Raw genomic sequence first — 22,889 nt, 5'->3', positions numbered from 1 at the left:
TTGGGCCTCTTTCTAGAGCTCCGACCCGAAGATCTCTGACATCATGATTCAACCTTGTTTTTTTTCCAGAGTTCCTAGTTGTCTTGAAAGTTCCATGACAAAATGTGCCACAAAAAGGACCACTGCACCACCTTCCTGTTCAAGTGAGCACAGCACAAGGTGAGTCCAAAAATGTCTTGAATGCTGCTGCAAAAATGATGTAATATTCCAGGGAGATATGTATAGTGTAGCTAAGAAAGTAATAAGTATATGTTGTGTAGTAAGCTGTTCATAGCCCATGTGCCTCACCATAATAATTTTGTTCCTTTCCCCCTCATAACTTAGCATTCTTTTCTGACTTGGTGGTATACATGTAGCCTGTTTTAGAGAAATGTCATCATTGAATACTCTAAGAGCTTTCATTGTCTGCTTATATGCCCCCTTTATTTATCCTATGGTTCTGACTTGGTGTACAGGGAGAATACTGTAAGAATGGCCCATGTTCTGAATTCTGTCACTTTACATTTAAAAAGTGCTGAACACATAGTTATGACTACGTCCGTCTTAGCTCGCTCATTAATGTCTAAATCGAAACTGCGGATTGCCTCTTATCCGCTCATTGTTCCCTTATGCCATAGTTTGTACATATATCAATTGTCAGTAGAAACCAGTTGTTTAAGCAAGTCAGCCATATCAAATGAGTATTTTTAAAAGGCAGTAAATGAGGCTGAATGAACTGTTTCGCTGCCAGACAAGGCTCTGCTGAAAGCCAGGTGTAGCAGTGGTAAGGATTCACCCAATGGTGCTGAAAAGAAAGCTCTGCTGTTGGGACAGCTTTATGTAGGCCCTAACAGTTTGTGGGCACCGTTTGTCACCGTTATAGTGCAATCCATGTATTGTTTAGTGTTGTGTTGTGTAGTGCTGGCATGCATAAAAAAAATGGGGGGAGTTTGCCCCACCAAGATTTACATGCTAAAATCGCCACTGGATATTCCTCTCATTCCCTATCAATAACACAACCGCAATCAATAAGTGAAGGACATAAAAACGGATTTATTACAAATGAATTACAATCAATGCCATGGGAATGCTGATGGCAATACAAAAACATTGAAATTATACGCTGTTACTCCTTCATTGTTGCTCAGACATAGTAGTTGTCATACTTTGTTACATCCTGAGCTATTGAATACAAGTTCTGCAGGCAAATATTTTAAGAACTCTGTGGTGAAATGGAAGGTGGAATTCTCAAAAGGTACTTGATTGGTTATTTGGTTTTGTTTCAGGCACATAATAGAACAAACAACAATTGCCCTGGAAAAGCATGGTAAACCACTGACAGGGAATGTTAAAGTTATTCTTCAAATAAAATACATCTCCATTGCAATCTCTTTCTAACGGTTAAAATTAAAAACTGAAATGATAACAGAACTAGAGTTGTGCTTCTCTGAGGCTTACTCAAGCATGCGTAATAGTAGTACAGTATTAACACACAATACTTCCTGATTATTCATTCATATGAAAGGGATTTATGCAATTCTTAGAGAACCTTGCATATAGGTCAGCTATGCTGCTTCAAAGCACAGTGATATAAAGGTTATAACAAGTTATAACTGGTCATAAGAGTTCTGCAATGTTTATTTTGATACATTATCCAAAAAGTTAATAAGCAGCAAACATTTCAAAGTTTTAAGGCTTCAAATAAAAAGACAACCGGAGCGGACAGGTTTACCTAACAAATTCACACAATATTACACTGATTAAAGTGCCATAAATCGGATAAAAGATCACATTCATAAAATCTGTTGTTGCTAGCTAATGTTAGTAAGCATTAGCAAGCTAATCCTTCTGAAACGGCTTCATGCAGAACTGTATAATAATTCTAATAGGGGTTATTGGGGCCACTTCCCATTCACTCTCTCATTGTCATGGTGACGGAGGGGTTAAAGGTTGAACCTGACATTACTATGGTTACGGATGGTTATTATCTTGAAGCAGACAGAATCTTAACCGGGTCAAAGTTAATTTAGCGCTTTTAGACCCAACTCTGTTCCAGGGTCCAGCGGGTCACCAGAGTAACATCAGGCCAGAAGTACGGGTAGACTTGTTTGATCTCACTGAAGATATCTCTGAAGAAACACACAGAAACACACACATCCACCAATCAGTGAAACTCCATCTAAAATTCCCAAATCTCTTCTTACCAGCCCCCCCCCACACACTTTCCTCCCTCCTCCTAACCTGTAGCACCACAGCAGCCACCACAGCGAAGATAGCAAGCAGCGTCATGCGGCCTAACCACCCCAGGTCAGGATTTTTGAGGATGAAGAAGCGTGCCCAGAACAGTTTCTTGGCAGTATGGGGAGGGTAGCGCATGTCGTTAACCCCCTCCATCTTCAGCTGCTTGATAAGACAGCCCCTCAGGTGGCTCAGGTTGTCAAAGCTGAACTTGCCATGGTAGCTGCCCATACCACTGTTACCTACAGGGGGAAACATGAAGAACACATATCTCTTCTCATTTCACTCCGTGTCAAACAGCAATTTTTTGTTGGTGTGTTATATAGTGAACCTTACTTACCCACTCCACCAAAGGGCAGTGCACTGACAGAGTAGTGCACAAGACAGTCATTAGCCAACACTCCTCCACTGGAGGTCTCTGCTATCACTTTCTTTATCACCTAAAGAGTGAGAGGGAACGAGAGAGACAGAAAGAGAGAAGGGGGAGGCAGAGAGAGAGAAGAGAAAGGGAGGGAGGGTTGAGTAGGAGGGGAGAGAGAGAATGAGACATTTTAAATAAAAGAACAGCCCACCATTATTGTTTTTAAAAGACATATTTGCTGAGCATGTGCTTGTGTGTTCTCTATATGTGTGCATGTGTGAGTAGTTACCTTGTCATCAGGTGAGAAGATATAGAGGGCGAGGGGTTTCTCTCCCTTGTTGATGAAGTCGATGGCCTCGTCCACTCCACTGACCGTCAGGATGGGGAGCAGGGGACCAAAAATCTCCTCCTGCATCACCTTGGAGTTCACCTGCACGTCCTTCAGTACTGTAGGAGCTGAGGAGGGGAGCATAGATACACAACTAGATGTGTCAGGGTAACCAACTGTAGGGCATGTTGTGGCCAGAGCATGGATATACATCAACTAGATGGGAAACCAACTTTAACCCCATAGCAGTACTGTAGGAGCTGAGGAGGGGAGCATAGATACACAACTAGATGTGTCAGGGTAACCAACTGTAGGGTATGTGGTGGGCAGAACATAGATATACATCAACTAGATCTACAAATAAGGGCTTAACACTAAAGCAAACTGCTTGGTACTAAATAATGTAGTGGGGTTTGTTTGTGTATATAATAACCATGGGCCTGTAATGTATGTGATACCTATGGAGGCATATGACAGTCATATAATACAAATAATTTATTCAACTTGTATAGTGCTTACAGAAAGAATTTCAAAAGGAAAACAAAAGGCAAAACAAACCAACAACAAATTGTAAATATGGAGATTGAATAGTGTCTCTAGACAGCTATGAATGTTGGAAGGAGTTGAGGCAGTTTTGATAGGAAAAGTGATACATACTTGTAGGTATCATCAAATCAAATGTTATTAGTCACATGCGCCAAATACAACAGGTGTGGACTTTACACTGAAATGCTTACATACGAGCCCCTAACCAACAATGCAGTTTAAAAGAATACGGACAAGAATAAGAAATAAAAGTAACAAGTAATTAAAGAGCAGCAGTACAATAACAATAGCGAGACTATATACAGGGGGTACCGGTTAGTTGAGGTAATACGTACATGTAGGCAGAGTTATTAAAGTGACTATGCATAGATGATAACAACAGAGAGCAGCAGTGGTGTAAAAGAGGGGGAAGGGGGAGAACAGTCTATGACTAGGGTGGCTGGAGTCTTTGACAATTTTTAGGGCCTTCCTCTGACTGCCTGTTAATGAGGTAGGTCCTGGATGGCAGGAAGCTTGGCCCCAGTGATGTACTGGGCCGTTCGCACTACTCTCTGTAGTGCCTTAAGGTCGGAAGCCGAGCAGTTGCCATACCAGGCAGTGATGCAACAAGTCAGGATGCTCTCGATGGTGCAGCTATAGAACCTTTTGAGGATCTGAGAACCCATGCCAAACCTTTTCAGTCTCCTGAGGGGGAATAGGTTTTGTCGTACCCTCTAACGACTGTCTTGGTGTGCTTGGACCATGTTAGTTTGTTGGTGATGCGGACACCAAGGAACTTGAAGCTCTCAACCTGCTCCACTACAGCCCCTCTTTTTCCTGTAGTCCACAATCATCTCCTTTGTCTTGATCACGTTGAGGGAGAGGTTGTTGTCGTTGCACCACATGGCCAGGTCTCTGACCTCCTCCCTATAGGCTGTCTCGTCGTTGTCGGTGATCAGGCCTACCACTGTTGTGTCATCGGCAAACTTAATGATGGTGTTGGAGTCATGCCTGGCCATGCAGTCATGAGTGAACAAGGAGTACAGGAGGAGACTGAGCATGCACCCCTGAGGGGCCCCTGTGTTAAGGATCAGTGTGGCAGATGTGTTGTTACCTACTCATACCACCTGGGGGCGGCCTGTCAGGAAGTAGAGGATCCAGTTGCAGAGGGAGGTGTTTAGTCCCAGGGTCCTTAGCTTATTGATGAGCTTTGAGGGCACTATGGTGTTGAACGCTGAGCTATAGTCAATCAATAGCATTCTCACATAGGTGTTCCTTTTGTGCAGGTGGGAAAGGCCAGTGTGTAGTGCAATTGAGATTGCATCATCTGTGGATCTGTTGGGGCGGTATGCAAATTGGAGTGGGTCTAGGGTTTCTAGGCTAATGGTGTTGATGTGAGCAATAACCAGCCTTTCAAAGCACTTCATGGCTACAGACGTGAGTGCTACGAGTTGGTAGTCATTTAGGCAGGCTACCTTAGTGTTCTTGGGCACAGGGACTATGCTGGTCTGCTTAAAACATGTTGGTATTACAGACTCGAACAGGGAGAGGTTGAAAATGTCAGTGAAGAGACTTGCCAGATGATCAGCGCATGCTCGGAGTACACGTCTGGCCCTGAGGCCTTGGGAATGTTGACCTGTTTAAAGGTCATACTCACATCGGCTGTATAGAGCGTGGTCAGAGTCTTCCAGAACAGCTGGTGCTCTCACGCATGTTTTAGTATTATTTGCCTCGAAGCGAGCATAGAAGTAGTTTAGCTCATGTGGTAGGCTCATGTCACTGGACAGTTCTCGGCTGTGCTTCCCTTTGTAGTCTGTAATGGATTGCATGCCCCGTCACATCCAACGACCGTCAGAGCCTGTGTAGTACGATTCGATCTTAGTCCTGTATTGATGCTTTGCCTGTTTGATGGTTTGTCGGCAGGCATAGCGGGAATTCTTATAAGCTTCCTGCTCCTTGAAAGCGGCAGCTCTAGCCGTTAGCTCAGTGCGGATGTTGCCTGTAATCCATGGCTTCTGGTTGGGGTATGTACGTACGGTCACTGTGGGGACGACGTCATCAATGCACTTATTGATGAAGCCAGTGACTGATGTGGTGTAATCCTCAATGCCATTGGAGGAATCCCGGAACATATTCCAGTCTGTGCTAGCAAAACAGTCCTGTAGCTTAGCATCTGCTTCATCTGACCACTTTTTTATTGATCAAGTCACTGGTGCTTCCTGCTTTAATTTTTGCTTGTAAGCAGGAATCAGGAGGATAGAATTATGGTCAGATTTGCCAAATGGAGGGCGAGGGAGAGCGTTGTATGCATCTCTGTGTGTGGAGTAAAGGTGGTCCAGAGTTTTTTTTCCCTCTGGTTGCACATTTAACATGCTGATACAAAATGGATTTAAGTTTCCCTGCATTAATGTCCCCGGCTACTAGGAGCACTGCCTCTGGGTGAGCATTTTCTTGTTTGCTTAGGGCGGAATACAGCTCATTCAATGCTGTCTTAGTGCCAGGCCTCAGTCTGTGGTTGTATGTAAACAGCTACGAAAAATACAGATGAAAACTCTCTAGGTAGATAGTGTGGTCTACAGCTTATCATGAGATACTCTACCTCAGGTGAGCAATAGCTCGTGAGTTTAATCTTCCACGTAGGTTTTCTATTTTATTTTCCAAAGATTGCACGTTTTCTAGTAGAATGGAAGGAAGTGGGGGTTTAATTGATCGCCTACAAATTCTCAGAAGGCAGCCCGCCCTTTGGCCCCTTTTTCTCTTCACGCAAATCACGGGGATCTGGGCCTGTTCCTGGGAGAGCAGTATATCATTCACGTCGGGCTCGTCAGACTCGTTAAAGGAAAAAATTGATTCTGCCAGTCCGTGGTGAGGAATCGCAGGCCTGAGCGGCAACATTATGTACAAAATAAGTTAAAAAATAAGTTACAAACAACAGAAAGAAACTAACAAAAAACACAACTGGTTGGGGGCACGTAAAACGTCAGCCTTCTTCTCCGGCACCATCTTAGGTAGCTATGCCTATCATAAGTAGTACAGTATCTATGTAGCATTATGCTTGTCATAAGTAGTACCTATGTAGCACGTTGACTCATCACTATCCCCTCCTATAGCGATGGTGCTGTCCTCTGTCATGGCCATGATGCGTTTGAAGTGGCGCTGGTTGATAATGCGTCCGTAGTCGGGGCAGGTCTTGGGGTCCTCTGTGTAGAAGGCCTGAAAGGAAAATACATGTACACAATTGACCAATTGTACATTACATAATAGATGGGTTGCCTGACAAAGTCACGAAAATGATGACGTGAAAATTATGCCAAGAAGCTGTAATGTGGGAAATCGTAGGTGGATTGTTTTAGCTAGTTTCATCTTGTTCTTAACACCTGAAAACAAGACATGGTATCTTGACTTATGTCATGTCTATGCCATTATGTCAAAAATTGGATCGCTAACCAACAACTGTAACAATTAGGGATGCACGATATATCGGTAAGCATATCGGAATCTGCCGATATTAGCTAAAAATACCAACATCAGCATCGGTCCGATGTCTAGTTTAACGCTGATGTGCAAAATTGATGTCAAAGCTGACATGCATACCTACATAGCGTAGTTAGATGACGCCATGAAAATTATAGCGCTACTCGTGCAACACAGCATTCCTAACCTAGCCTACAATGTCTGCTGTGTGGATCGAGCAGTCAACAAGTCGAGCAGTCATTTGAAAGAGGAAGAAAATTTCAGCGAGACAACTCAAAGGCAAAATCCATTCAAGATAATGGAATTCACTGCCCTTGACAATCAACCTTTCTCTGTCGTGGATGATGTTGGCTTTCGCCGACTGGAGCACCTCGAGCCCCGGTACACAATACCAAGTAGGCGCTATTTTTCAGATGTTGCCCTACCGGAGTTACACAGTATTGTTGAAACGCACATCCATGAGCTACTTGCTATGGGCGTCACTGCTATTAGCTTCACAGCACAGTGGGTCGACAAAGGATTTTGTACTGAGGAAAGCCGTATTGCATGCTCAAGAATGTGCTGGTTCTCATACTGCTGCTGCCATTTCAATGGCATTTGAGAACATGTTTGAAACTTTGGAACATGAACACACTCCTAGCGCCATTTGAACAACTGACTCGAGAAATAAGCTCATCAACTGCGTCTGCAGCAGACGTGATATCCTCTGTCATGGCATTGAAATGCCTGCTCAACAAAAATGCCAACACAGACCGTCGGGTTAACTTTGAAAAGTACTCCACTAGAGGCTGTGAACAAGCAATTTGGTGGAATTCTCTCTGAGCCTCTTTACTGTGTCACCACCATGCTCGATGCTAGGTACAAGGACTGCTACTTTGATGCAGACAAGAAACAGGATTTACGTGAAAGGTTACAGACACAGCTGGACAAGATGGAAACAAACACAGTAACAGTGTGCACCGAGGAAGAGAGGCCGCGGACAGACAGAGCTGAAACTTCACTGCTTGACATGTATGATGAAATCGAAACAGCACAGCAAGTAAGTGAAAGAAATAGACTTTGATTATGTTTTACTGGTAATGGGGACATACGTAAATGCCAACAAAATAACCTTTTGGTCAGTGTGTGTGTTTCAACTATTTAACTGTACTAGAATGCTTAAAAGGTCGCTAAATTTGTAAGTATCGGGTATAGGTATAAGGTTTTTTGGCAAGGAAAATATTGGATATCGGTGTGGAGAAAAAAATGTATGAAATGTATGCATTCACTACTGTAAGTCGCTCTGGATAAGAGCGTCTGCTAAATGACTAAAATGTAAAATGGTATCAGCCAAAAATGTAATATCGGTGCATCCCTAGTAACAATGCATTTGAGAGATAACAAGTGCTCATTGTGCAAATGTATTTATGTTTTCAATAAACATTTGGAGATGAAATATAGTTGAATTCCTTTTGATTTTAAACTAACGCCGTCTGTTTTGCACCAAAGTCTTTGTTGCTAAACAACCCACCTGTCTATAATTACAATAAACTTGTGAGAGCACTGGTTTTGTGGGACAAAGACGTCAGGAAAAAGGCCTCCTTTTCCACTCTAACAAAAACTGTCAGTACCTTTATGGTTGATACTCAATGCTTAGTTAGTGAAGCCAGATATATACTCCTTTTTATACTCCCAACATAGTGAGTTGTACTTTGATGGACTTCTTGATCTCCTCCAGCACGCGGCCCTGGATGCTGGGCTCACACAGGATGTAGTCTGGAGCGATACACGTCTGCCCACAGTTAGAATACTTCCCCCATGTCACACGCCTACAGGAGAGAGAAGAGGGAAGAGAGGGAGGGACAAGGCGAGAAACAGAAGACAGAACGTTGTATCTGTGTCGGTCTGTCCGTTTCTGTATCTGTGTGTGTTCTCTTACCGGCAGGCGATGGGGATGTCACAGTTCTTGTCGATGTAACAGGGGCTCTTGCCCCCCAGCTCCAAGGTAATGGGGGTGAGGTGTTTGGCTGCTGCCTCCATCACCAGTTTACCCACCATGCTGTTCCCTGTGTAGAACACATGGTCGAACCGCTGACGCAGCAACTCCTGGGTCTCTGAGACACCCCCTGTCACCACTGGGTACAACTCCTAGAGATGCAGGGAAAAACACATTGTTGTTTAAAACACATTATGCATGATGTTATATACAGATTACATAGAAATACATTTACGTAATTTAGCAGATTTGTCCAGAGCAATTTACAGGAGCAATTAGGGATAAGTACCTTGCTCAAGGACACAGACAGATTTGTCACCTAGGGGATTTGAACCAGCTACCTTTCAGGTACTGGCCCAACACTCTTTCCCGCTAGCCTACCTGCCACCCCAACAGGGAGGTAGATGCACACTGTTTATACATCAACAGATTTGTCACCTAGTCAGCTCAGGGATTCGAACCAGCTACCTTACGGATACTGGCCCAACACTCTTTACCGCTAGGCTATCTGCCACCCCTACAGCGGTAAGGGTACACTACGGTTTTTAAATGCCGACACTAAACCTTCTCTCGAGAAACTTTCGAAGCGCAATTGAAAGGCATTTTACTTGTCTATAAAGGAATGCCATTTCTGAAACGGGACTCATACGTCCATCACTAGGCGAACAGAAATGTCAATCAAATAATCTCGAGCTGCTTGCGGACAGCCTGCCTGCACGCAGAGTCAGACCACTCTCTCCTAAAAAATTACTTTAAAGTTTGTTAAATACCGTGACTTACCAAGACATTTAGTAGAAAGAAAACACATCTTCTGCTCGGAATCGACTCCTAAGATTCAGCATTTTTGGAACGGAGATGACTGATTAGTTGCTGTACTCCCGAGAATACGAATGTTTTTCATAGCGCGCTAGCGATGGATGGAGAGAAAAGGCGAGGGGCACAGTATAGGCAGGTAGGCCACCAGGCAGACAGAGTCAGAACCATGCACTAGGCCTATCTATCGGCCATCAAAAGCTACATATCGCAATGGAATGCTGTATTTTGCAATTTCTTGGCTTGCAATGTCTCGCAACTCCAGGGCCCATCATCAATGAATAGGCTGGAATATTCTACACGCAACAGACCAAAGACTGAAAACACACTTGCATCATTAGCGAAGAGAAAGCGCAGGTGAGCCAGCTGCACTGTGATTTTAATTTTGTGGGGGGAGGGAAATAAATATATTTTTTCTATTTGGGATTTTTCTTAGCGTTAAGATGTTTAAACGTTCACACCCCTAGTGTGTGACTGCGTGTGCATGTGTGTTACCTTGTCTATGTAGGCGGGCAGCAGGTCCTCCATAACCTTGGCGGTGTGGACACACACCTCAGACGGCTTCACCACAGCAGCGTTGCCTGGCACAGAGAATAGTACAGTTGTCATTAGCATTAGCTTAAGGATGCTAAGACGAACAATGGAGTTATTGGTTAGCACTGGGTCATAAGTCTTGGGGCAGACAAACAAAGTTGGAGTTGGAGTGATACCTTATGAGTCGGGCCAGACAGAATGTGTTGGCCTTTACTGGCATAGAAAGAGATCCTTATTCTATTTATATGTTTACTTATCTCTTATTCAGTCTAATCCAATGTTTGGTTCCCACCTGCAGAGCCATTATGACATTACATTTACATTTTATTCAGTTGTGGGGGGGCTGTGCCAAGTTTGGGAAACTCTGAGTTAGCAGAAACTCTTAAGTGTATTTAAGAAGTTTAGTAGGGAAAACATCCACATATCACAGTCATTGCAATAGACCCTTTTACAAAATATATTTATCACATATGATATTACAGTACTATATGTCCCTCTGCAGCCACCATCCACCGGGATGACTGGTGTGTGTGTGTAAAGGTCCTTCTGTAAGGCAAGGCAGAACTCTCACCGAGTGAACGGCCATAATCTTGCCTCTGGTAACTGATAGCAGGGTTAGAGAATAAAGTCCAGCCCAACACACACATTAATCAATAAGAGTCCAAGCTCAATGCCAACAGCTATTTACTTGGCTGAATGCTAAATGTCTGTTAAATATATTATGCCATTTCTCCATTACACGAACCAGGAGGAACTAGGACGAGAGATAGCCAGACAAGATGTTTCCTCAAAGTGTTTCCCACTACCAATCCAATTAGAATGGGAACTTGTTACTGGAAGACTCAACTGTTATGTCTCAATGAAGGCTTAACCAGAGAAATATAGATCATTGGATATGGGCCAAACTGCTTAAACTCCAAAGATCTAGATGCTACATAGACCCACCACTCTCTTCCAATTGTAAGACTGGTTAAAAAATATATATGATTTCACCTTTATTTAACCAGGAAGGCCAGTTGAGAACAAGTTCTCACTTACAACTGCGACCTGGCCAAGATAAAGCAATGGAGTGCGACACAAACAACACAGAGTTACACATGGAATAAACAAACGTACAGTCAATAACACAATAGAAGAAAAAACATACAATGGAATTTGAGAAATGTTAATGCACAATATTCACTTCAACACAACACTGTATTACAAATGCTGACCACTGACCAGTTAAAATCTCTCTGGTCAAATGCTAATGATGTTAAACTAATACCCCACAGGGGGTTGGGATTACACAGTAGACCAGATCAATTAGTTAGCTAGCTAACATGCCTAAATACTGAAATAACTTTACATGTTTTAGAAAGATAAGCTTGAAATGGCCATGGTCTAATTGACTCAACAACCAAAAACACACAGTACCAGTCAAAAGTTTGGAAACACCTACTTATTCAAGGGTTTTTCTTTATTTTTACTATTTTCTACATTGTAGAATAATAGTGAAGACATCAAAACTATGAAATAACACATTGGGAATCATGTAGTAACCAAAAAAGTGTTAAATGTTTTTAAATATACTGCTCAAAAAAATAAAGGGAACACTTAAACAACAATGTAACTCCAAGTCAATCACACTTCTGTGAAATCAAACTGTCCACTTAGGAAGCAACACTGATTGACAATACATTTCACATGCTGTTGTGCAAATGGAATAGACAACAGGTGGAAATTATAGGCAATAAGCAAGACACCCCCAATAAAGGAGTGGTTCTGCAGGTGGAGACCACAGACCACTTCTCAGTTCCTATGCTTCCTGGCTGATGTTTTGGTCACTTTTGAATGCTGGCGGTGCTTTCACTCTAGTGGTAGCATGAGACAGAGTCTACAACCCACTCAAGTGGCTCAGGTAGTGCAGCTCATCCAGGATGGCACATCAATGCGAGCTGAGGCAAGAAGGTCTGCTGTGTCTGTCAGCGTAGTGTCGAGAGCATGGAGGCGCTACCAGGAGACAGGCCAGTACATCAGGAGACGTGGAGGAGGCCGTAGGAGGGCAACAACCCAGCAGCAGGACCGCTACCTCCGCCTTTGTGCAAGGAGGAGCAGGAGGAGCACTGCCAGAGCCCTGCAAAATGACCTCCAGCAGGCCACAAATGTGCATGTGTCTGCTCAAACGGTCAGAAACAGACTCCATGAGGGTGGTATGAGGGCCCGACGTCCACAGGTGGGGGTTGTGCTTACAGCCCAACACCGTGCAGGACGTTTGGCATTTGTCAGAGAACACCAAGATTGGCAAATTCGCCACTTGCGCCCTGTGCTCTTCACAGATGAAAGCAGGTTCACACTGAGCACGTGACAGACGTGACAGAGTCTGGAGACGCCGTGGAGAACATTCTGCTGCCTGCAACATCCTCCAGCATGACCGGTTTGGCGGTGGGTCAGTCATGGTGTGGGGTGGCATTTCTTTCCATGTGCTCGCCAGAGGTAGCCTGACTGCCATTAGGTACCGAGATGAGATCCTCAGACCCCTTGTGAGACCATATGCTGGTGCGGTTAGCCCTGGGTTCCTCCTAATGCAAGACAATGCTAGACCTCATGTGGCTGGAGCGTGTCAGCAGTTCCTGCAAGAGGAAGGCATTGATGCTATGGACTGGCCCGCCCGTTCCCCAGACCTGAATCCAATTGAGCACATCTGGGACATCATGTCTCACTCCATCCACCAACGCCACATTGCACCACAGACTGTCCAGGAGTTGTCGGATGCTTTAATCCAGGTCTGGGAGGAGATCCCTCAGGAGACCATCCGCCACCTCATCAGGAGCATGCCCAGGCGTTGTAGGGAGGTCATGCAGGCACGTGGAGGCCACACACACTACTGAGCCTCATTTTTACTTGTTTTAAGGACATTACTTCAAAGTTGGATCAGCCTGTAGTGTGGTTTTCCACTTTAATTTTGAGTGTGACTCCAAATCCAGACCTCCATGGGTTGATAAATTGGATTTCCATTGATTATTTTTGTGTGATTTTGTTGTCAGCACATTCAAGTATGTAAAGAAAAAAGTATTTAATAAGATTATTTATTTCATTCAGATCTAGGATGTGTTGTTTTTACCTGTGGGGGCAGTATTTGCACGGCCGGATAAAAAACGTACCCGATTTAATTTGGTTACTACTCCTGCCCAGTAACTAGAATATGCATATCATTGTTTGATTTGGATAGAAAACACCCTAAAGTTTCTAAAACTGTTTGAATGGTGTCTGTGAGTATGACAGAACTCATATGGCAGGCCAAAACCTGAGAAGATTCCAAACAGGAAGCGCCCTCTCTGACCATTTCTCGGCCTTCTACACCATCTCTATCCAAAACAAAGGATCTCTGCTGTAACGTGACATTTTCTAAGGCTCCCATAGGCTCCCAGAAGGCGCCAGAACGTTGAATGATGACTTTGCAGCCCATGGCTGAAAAACAGTAGCGCATTTGGTAAGTGGTCGATCTGAGAACAATGAGACGGGGACGCGCGTGCACGAGACGACCCCATGTTTACATTTTTAGTCTTTGAACAAAAACAGGGTTTCCCGGTCGGAATATTATCGCTATTTTACGAGAAAAAAAGCATAAAAATTGATTTTAAACAGCGTTTGACATGCTTCGAAGTACGGTAATGGAATATTTTGAATTTTTTGTCACAAAACGCACCGGGCGCGTCACCCTTCCTTACCCTTCGGATAGTGTCTTGAACGCACGAACAAAACGCCGCTATTTGGATATAACTATGGATTATTTGGAACCAAACCAACATTTGTTATTGAAGTAGAAGTCCTGGGAGTGCATTCTGACGAAGAACAGCAAAGGTAATCCAATTTTTCTTATAGTAAATCTGAGTTTGGTGAGTACCAAACTTGGTGGGTGTCAAAATAGCTAGCCTGTGATGGCCGGGCTATCTACTCAGAATATTGCAAAATGTGCTTTCACCGAAAAGCTATTTTAAAATCGGACACCGCGATTGCATAAAGGAGTTCTGTATCTATAATTCTTTAAATAATTGTTATGTTTTTTGTGAACGTTTATCGTGAGTATTTTAGTAAATTCACCGGAAGTGTTCGGTGGGAATGCTAGTCACATGCTAGTCACATGCTAATGTAAAAAGCTGGTTTTTGATATAAACATGAACTTGATTGAACAAAACATGCATGTATTGTATAACATAATGTCATAGGAGTGTCATCTGATGAAGATCATCAAAGGTTAGTGCTGCATTTAGCTGTGGTTTTGGTTTTTGTGACATTATATGCTAGCTTGAAAAATGGGTGTCTGATTATTTCTGGCTGGATACTCTCCTGACATAATCTAATGTTTTGCTTTCGTTGTAAAGCCTTTTTGAAATCGGACAGTGTGGTTAGATAAAGGAGAGTCTTGTCTTTAAAATGGTGTAAAATAGTCATATGTTTGAAAAATGGAAGTTTTCGGATTTTCGAGGAATTTGTAATTCGCGCCACGCCCTATCATTGGATATTGGAGCGGTGTTCCGCTAGCGGAACATCTAGATGTAAGAGGTTAAGGAGAAGTGTATCTATAATTCTTTGAATTACAGTTTAATATTTTATCAACGTTTATGATGAGTATTTCTGTAAATTGATGTGCTCATTCACCGGAAGTTTTGGGAGGCAAAACATTTCTGAACATTACACGCCAATGTAAAATGTTTTTTTTTGGATATAAATATGAACTTTATCGAGCTAAACATACATGTATTGTGTAACATGAAGTCCTATGAGTGCCATCTGATGAAGATCATCAAAGGTTAGTCATTAATTTTAGCTATATTTCTGTTTTTTGTGACGCCTCTCCTTGCTTGGAAAATGGCTGTGTGGTTTTTCTTGTCAAGGTGATGTCCTAACATAATCTAATGCTATGCATTCGCCGTAAAGCCTTTTTGAAATCAGACAATGTGGTTGGATTAACGAGAAGATTATCTTTAAAATGGTGTAAAATACTTGTATGTGTGAGAAATTTGAATTATGAGATTTTTGTTGTTTTGAATTTGGTGCCCTGCTATTTTACTGGCTGTTGAATAGTGTGTCCCGCAGGTGGGACAGTCACGTCCCACATACCCAAGAGAGGTTAATAATAATAAAAAAAAATTGAATTCCAAGACCCCCCCAATGCACCAACAACCAACAAAATTAACAAAAGAGAAAAAAAAGACCTAGCCCATAGAAGTTAATTCTGAGTGCTATGCATTTCGCTAGTTTTTTTGCTTCACAACACTGAAGTGAAAGAGGCCTCCAGTTTTTTTAGAAAGACTGGATCTTTATATTTGCCATCTGGGTCTTGTTTTAATAATAGTGAAATCAAACCTTACTGCTGAGTACCTGACAGACTACCATTTCTATAGGAGTATTTAAAACAAGCTAGCAATGCTAGATATACCTCTACCGGATTGCCATCAAGCCCTGGGGTTTTTCCAGACTGAAAGGATTTAATAGCCTCAAAGTTATTCCTCTGTAATTTGACCTTCGCACAGATCTTTCTGTACATTTGTAAATTTTCCATTTTGTATTATTTGGAAAGAATTCCTTACAATAATTGTCATTCAGTGGGTGAGGATGAGAAGGAAAAGAGAACATCTGCTTAAAATATTTAGCTTCCTCTTTTAAAATATCATTTGAGGAAAATCATAGATGACTCCATCTTCAGTATCAAGTTTCTGCAAATTATTTTTGTTAGCGTTCCTGTGTTGGAGATTCAGGAAGAATTTTGTGCATTTTTCTCCATATTCCATCCAGTTTGCTTTATTTTTGTAATAGATTACATTAGATTGTTCTTGAATAAGTTCCTCCAGCTCTTTTTGTTTTTCCTCTAACTTATTTTGTATCTCTGTAGTATCATTTTTATTGCTATCTACCTGTACTATTAGTTCATATATTTCCCTTGTTAGTCTGGTCTCTTTAGCCAGAAACTGCTTTTTTATTATTGATGAATATTGAATTGATTGACCTCTGAATGTACATTTAAAGGTATCCCAAACAATAAGGTGATTTGCTGAACCTATGCTATACTGGAAAAATTCAGTTATAAATTATTTTATCTTAGTTAAAAATAAATGGTCCTCCAGTAAACATTGATTACATTTCCAATATCCCATCCACATGGTAATTCTATAAGAGTTATATGAAGGCCAATTAGATGATGATCCGATTGCATCCTGTCTCCTATTAAAACCTTTTTAAACTTTGATGCAAGAGAGAAAGGGGCAAAAAAGTAGTCAACGTGACTAGCTTGATTAAGTGTCCTCCATGTATATCTCACTTGGTCAGGGTTTTTCAGTCTCCAAATATCCACTATTTCTAAGGCGTCCATAATATTTGTGATTTCCTTAAGGGCATGGTGATGATAGTTATAGTCTCCTATCATAATGATTTGATCATTTGTTGCTTGCAAATTCAATAAATTGGTATAAATATTTTCAAATAAGTATGGATCATCCTGATTTGGACCACATGTCCACTTTCATATTAAAAAAGATCCACCTTCCTTGCGAATCATTCTTGACTATTTGCACATTCAGATCAAATGTTTTGTTAATTAAAATCATCACAACTTTTGAGTTCCTTTGTCCATGACAGAAAATTATTTCACCACCCCATTCCTTTTTCCACTCAACTTAATATTTTATTTATTTATTTGTATTTTATTTCACCTTTATTTAACCAGGTAGACAAGTTGAGAACAAGTTCTCATTTACAATTGCGACCTGGCCAAGATAAAGCAAGCAGTTTGACACATACAACAACACAGAGTTACACATGGAGTAAAACAAACATACAGTCAATAATATAGTAGAAAAATAAGTCTATATACAAAGTGAGCAAATGAGGTGAGATAAGGGAGGTAAAGGCAAAAAAGGCCATGGTGGCGAAGTAAATACAATATAACAAGTCAAACACTGGAATGGTAGATTTTCAGTGGAAGAAAGTGCAAAGTAGAAATAGAAATAATGGGGTGCAAAGGAGCAAAATAAATAAATACAGTAGGGGAAGATGGAAGTTGTTTGGGCTAAATTATAGATGGGCTATGTACAGGTGCAGTAATCTGCTCTGGCAGCTGGTGCTTAAAGCTAGTGAGGGAGATAAGTGTTTCCAGTTTTAGAGATTTTTGTAGTTCATTCTAGTCATTGGCAGCAGAGAACTGGAAGGAGAGGCGGCTGAAGGAGGAATTGGCTTTGGAGGTGACCAGAGAGATATACCTGCTGGAGCGCGTGCTACAGGTGGGTGCTGCTATGGTGACCAGCGAGCTGAGATAAGGGGGAACTTTACCTAGCAGGGTCTTGTAGATGACCTGGAGCCAGTGGGTTTGGCGACGAGTATGAAGCGAGGGCCAGCCAACGAGAGCGTACAGGTCGCAGTGGTTGGTAGTATATGGGGCTTTGGTGACAAAACGGATGGCACTGTGATAGACTGCATCCAATTGATCGAGTAGGGTATTGGAGGCTATTTTGTAAATGACATCGCCGAAGTCGAGGATCGGTAGGATGGTCAGTTTTACGAGGGCAGCATGAGTGAAAGATGCTTTGTTGCGAAATAGGAAGCCAATTCTAGATTTAACTTTGGATTGGAGATGTTTGATGTGAGTCTGGAAGGAGAGTTTACAGTCTAACCAGACACCTAGGTATTTGTAGTTGTCCACATATTCTAAGTCAGAACCGTCCAGAGTAGTGATGCTGGACGGGCGGGCAGGTGCAGGCAGCGATCGGTTGAAAAGCATGCATTTAGTTTTACTTGTTTTTAAGAGCAGTTGGAGGCCACGGAAGGAGAGCCGTATGGCATTGAAGCTCGTCTGGAGGGTAGTTAACACAGTGTCCAAAGAAGGGCCAGAAGTATACAGATTGGTGTCATCTGCGTAGAGGTGGATCAGAGACTCACCAGCAGCAAGAGCGACATCATTGATGTATACAGAGAAAAGAGGGACCCCAAGAATTGAACCCTGTGGCACCCCCATAGAGACTGCCAGAGGCCCGGACAACAGGCCCTCCGATTTGACACACTGAACTCTAAGGATGTAGAGTAAGATTCCTGTAAACAGTATGTTATATTCCTTTTCTTTTAGCCACGTAAAGACTAATCTTCTTTTTTTTATCTGCTAAACCATTACAATTATAACTGGCTATACTTATTTCACCCCTTATCATAACTAGATACTATTCTCAGTCTAAATTGACCATAATTAGTGCTCGTAAAGTTACTGCCATAAGTATTATGACGGTCAAATTTTTTGATTTCAAATGTCTGATATTTAGAATCCAAGAAACAGGTTCTAGCAAAATGTGTTTTATTCCCTTGCCTGTTTGCCTGTGAGCCAATGCCACAGATGTTAGAATATTGGGTCAAGATATTATGTGTGTAGTAAATCTGAGTAGGTTGATGTGTATGATATTGGATGTGCTGTGTATGATATTGGATGATATAACCCTGCTAGGTCTTTGTAGATAGAAGGTGTAAATTGGTCATATATTGGGATAAATTGATCATCAAAAAGAAAGGAGGACCAAGGCACACTTCATATAATTAAAATGCCTTTATTCAATGGAACAAAGACTTTAAAACTGTGACCCGTTTCGGCAGCATATCATTCATCAGGGAGTACAAAGACACATGTCTAAGTGAAGCTTTCTTAATTAACCAGAGAATGTGTGGTTATTTCTGGTTGTTTATCAACGTTAGCTGGCTAACTTTGTAGTATACCTCTCAGGTGTTTACTGTGGTGCTGCTTGTATACAAACAACAGTGATCATTGGCAATAAGCTTTTAAAACAGACAAATGTGATTAAAACAAACGTGAATAATTCAGAAGTACATTCACTGGTGGCCATCTTGGAAGGGGGAAAGATGGAGGGCTAGATGATCATGACTGACACAATACAAGGACGGAGTCTCACCCTTGGTGGATAAAGTCCCTGATAGTGGCAGTGCTCAGAGTTCGCATGCATGCATGCATGCAAGCACACACAAACACACACACACACCCACAAATTGATAACAGTCAAAGAACTTTGAACCTGTCTTTGATAGGTAAGAGGCTGAGAGGAAAATGGTGTAATACTGATTGAAAGGACCTGGCCTGGGAGAAGCATAGATGGATTAATGGTCTGGGGGTAGGTCACACACAAACACGCACACAGACACACACTACCCAACCCCCCCACTCCACCCTACCTGCAGCGATAGCCCCTATAAGCGGCTGTATGGTGACGGCCCAGGGGTAGTTCCATGCTCCTATGATGAGCACCACTCCCAGCGGTTCAGGCTGGATGTAAACCGTGTCTGAGATGGTCAGGAGGTTCTTCTCAACAGGCCGGGGGGCAGCCCACTCTGCCAGCTTCTTCACTGCAAGGACAATCTCCCCTTCCAGGCCCAGTGTCTCATACAGCTGGGTGCCTGCCTCACTCTAGATGATTGGAGGATAGAAGATGGATATGGACATAGATGAGGATAGATACATGCACACAGACACACTTGTGCGTGTGCAAACATACACTGTAAAAACAAACACACAAATACATTTATGCTCACACACACATACTCCTCTCTCACTCACGCTGTCTGTCTGTTTGTCTCTCTACCTTGTTCAGGTCTTTCTTGATGGCCTCAGCTATCTCCTTCTCTCTCTCCAAGAGGAATCTCTGGAGGTTTTTCAGCTGGCGGATCCGGTGTTCTAAGGGCTTCGACCTCCCGGTGAGGAACGCTTTCCTCGCGCGCTCCACCGCCTTCTGCTCACGGGACATTCTACAAGAGGTGATGGATGGGTGGATGTTACAAACACGCCCCCCAAAATAACATAAACGTTTCTACTGTAAACGAACGGCACTATTCACAACCAGTTTATCTTTTATCCTCCTGAGTCATGCTGTGTTGACGACAACACAGTTGTGTATCAGGGTGGGATGATTTCATCTATTGGCTATAATGTTAGATAGTCAACATACTGATATGAGTAGCCTAACTATGTTCATCCTGGGCTCAAAGACATAACATAGTAAAGGTATATCTGGGACACTCAAATGAGTCAATATGTTATGTTTGGTATGGTTACATAAGGCAGAAGGTTACTTAAGCCAAAAACAAAAGGAGGGGAGCTTGGTCAGGGAGGATGGGGGGGTGTATAATGCAAACTTCTAGCAGCCCAAAAGTTGTACGTTTGAATCACATTTTAGATAACTTTAGCTTTTTAGCTAAACAGCAACTTTACAACTACTTAGTACATTTTTGCTGTTTTGCAACTACTTAGCATGTTAGCTAACTTTCCCCTAATCCTAACCCTTAATCTTAACCCTAACCTTAAACTCTAACCCTAATACATTTACATTTACATTTTAGTCATTTAGCAGACGCTCTTATCCAGAGCGACTTACAGTAGTGAATACATACATTTCTTTATTTTTTTTTTCTGTGCTAATAAAAACCACAAGTCAGGTGTAATCAGGATGCTTTGAACATTAAATTAAATATTCAACTCAAAATGTTATGACTTTGTTACTCTTAGATTTTGAGGGATGACATTTAAAGTACGGGCACTTTTTTCATACGATACATAGCCTCATATATTTAATTTTCAAAGACAAAAGTAGGCATATCAGATTTCAAATGACTAATGTGACAAAATTGGGGAATAGCAGTGGTGTTCTTGCTGACAAGCACACTAATTACCCTATATTTTAGCCCATTGTTAAGAATGATCAGACTAAAATAAGTAAATAAAAAATAAAATCTCCTGAAGACAAAATGCCATTAATCTGCCCCCACACCCTAATCAAATAATTGTTATATTTATTGCCCCCCCTCTAGAATCAAATGTACACTTTTGGGTTCACAATGTTTTAGACAAAATTATTTTCATAGTTAACAAATCAGGTCACCCTACCAAACGTCCCAGCTAAAACATACTGTAGGTCTCTGTCTGCTGCCTTTTCATTGTCACAGCCTAAATGCAAATCCCCAAACAATTTCTCTCCATTCAACTTCACTCTGATCTTAAGGGGCGTTTCTTTAAAACATGCATCCAATCCCCTTTGATACTTTACATAACTAGACCAATCATATGCTTCAATGTGCCGCGGTTGACAGTGCTGTGGTAGGACAGGACAATGATAAAGGTTCCACTCATGGTGTTAAATTGCTCCTATTTTAAACTGCGCCCATTTATTTAGCCAGGATAGTCCACTAAGTAACAATTGCCACTGTTTTCCAGGGAGTCCTGGGTTCCGTATCATCGATTTGGAGCACAGTTGAATAGTTAACGCTCTGACTAATTAGAAAAATAAAAGCAGTACTTTTCAATGCGTGAGATATATTGTGAGAGGTGTGCCGTGAGAGCGTGAGAAGAGGGTCAAATTCGTGAGAGTTGGCAGCTCTGCCCTAACCCCCTTGCCTAGCTAACTGTAAAACGGAAGTAGGTACTCGGTGCCACCTAGGCAACAAGAAAACGTTAGCCGCAACAAATTGGGATTCATGACGTCTCATACGTTTGAAAATTGAATTCGTAACATATTGTACGAAATTGATTTTGGACATCCACAAATTACTAGGTTGCTCTGTTTGCCTTGGTCAACCGACTTTGCCTGCTTTGGTGTTGTCGGCAATAACAGCTATGATGAAATGCTGTCAAAAGGCTAAAACAAGACAAGACAAAGTAAATGACTTGTATTATCCCATTATAACGGCGTAACTACCTGTGAACTAAAGAACCGCGCATTGTAGGCTACACAGATTGGTTAGAATGAACTATGTAACAACACTGGCTCCATGCGAGATCAAATCATAGAATCATTCTGAGCCGTTAAATTACATGGTAGCCTTGAGTTTGAGTGACAGCTCTTCGTTATGGCTAAAAATAATCCGTTTGAGAGAAGGTGTTGTTCATGATTCTATTCTGCTGAGTCAACATGTAGAAAAGGCTTGACCACAACCTTTAACACAGTAACGTTGTACTGGATTGCAGCAGGCCATTCTGTAACGTTTCTTGGTTATCACGAATTGAATATGTAACTCGCAAACACAACTTCAACTCTTACCTGACGGGCTGTTATTCCAAATCTCACTCAGATTATTCGCAAAATTGCTAAATGCCGAATCAACGACGTTAGAAATTATCCGCAAACTCAGTCCGAACCACTATAGACTAAAGATGAAATACGGATCTCCATTCACTTAATGTGGCGGCCAAAGAAAGACTCGTGAGCGGAGTACTTACTTCTGTTTTACAGTGGAAAAACGAAGTTAGGTTGAAATGAGTGAATCCCTGAAAATCATAAACATCCCTTTTCCACCGCTGCTAAGGGTGGATCTCCGTTAATTCTGCCCCTCTGCTATTGGTGGACGCTGGTTGGGTAGTTAATGGTTAGTTTGCCTGTCACTCAAGCGTCAGAAGTCCATGCACAATGAAGTTATAACCATGGTTTCTTACATGGTTGTTACCTGGCGGTGACGCATAATCCCTTACTTGATCCTTATTTTATGATATTGTTTTGTTTACCAAACTTTTTGCACTGCAGAATGGTAGGCCTATTGCGAAAAGAATAATAAAGCGCACATTTTTTTTAACCTTTATTTAACTAGGCAAGTAAGTTAAGAACAATTTATTATTTACAATGACGACCTACCCCGGTTAGGGACAA

At 42.0% G+C, this 22,889-nt stretch overlaps 1 protein-coding gene across 3 annotated transcripts; it reads right to left on the bottom strand.

Moving 5' to 3' along the window:
• Positions 1 to 1,012: 1,012 nt before the first annotated feature.
• On the bottom strand, positions 1,013 to 22,576 carry LOC115154983 (fatty aldehyde dehydrogenase). Of its 3 annotated transcripts, none has more exons than XM_029701738.1 (11): positions 22,466 to 22,576; positions 19,839 to 20,001; positions 19,432 to 19,663; positions 10,189 to 10,274; positions 8,824 to 9,032; positions 8,596 to 8,713; positions 6,503 to 6,644; positions 2,868 to 3,034; positions 2,558 to 2,657; positions 2,221 to 2,459; positions 1,013 to 2,108 (listed from the first exon to the last, which is right to left on the bottom strand). In XM_029701738.1, the coding sequence occupies exons 2-11, from the start codon at positions 19,998 to 20,000 to the stop codon at positions 2,094 to 2,096; spliced, it is 1,470 nt and encodes a 489-aa protein (XP_029557598.1). In that variant the 5' UTR covers position 20,001; positions 22,466 to 22,576; the 3' UTR covers positions 1,013 to 2,093. The 3 variants fall into 3 exon arrangements, with proteins under 3 accessions (XP_029557598.1, XP_029557600.1, XP_029557601.1); XM_029701740.1 differs by having other exon boundaries at positions 22,287 to 22,551; XM_029701741.1 differs by lacking the exon at positions 22,466 to 22,576 and adding an exon at positions 21,137 to 21,185.
• Positions 22,577 to 22,889: the final 313 nt, after the last annotated feature.

This window comes from Salmo trutta, chromosome 19, assembly GCF_901001165.1.
Source record: "Salmo trutta chromosome 19, fSalTru1.1, whole genome shotgun sequence".
NCBI classification, from domain to species: Eukaryota; Metazoa; Chordata; class Actinopteri; order Salmoniformes; family Salmonidae; genus Salmo; species Salmo trutta.
The sequence above is the reverse complement of the archived record's forward strand: the minus strand, read 5'-3'. Positions and strand labels throughout refer to the sequence as shown.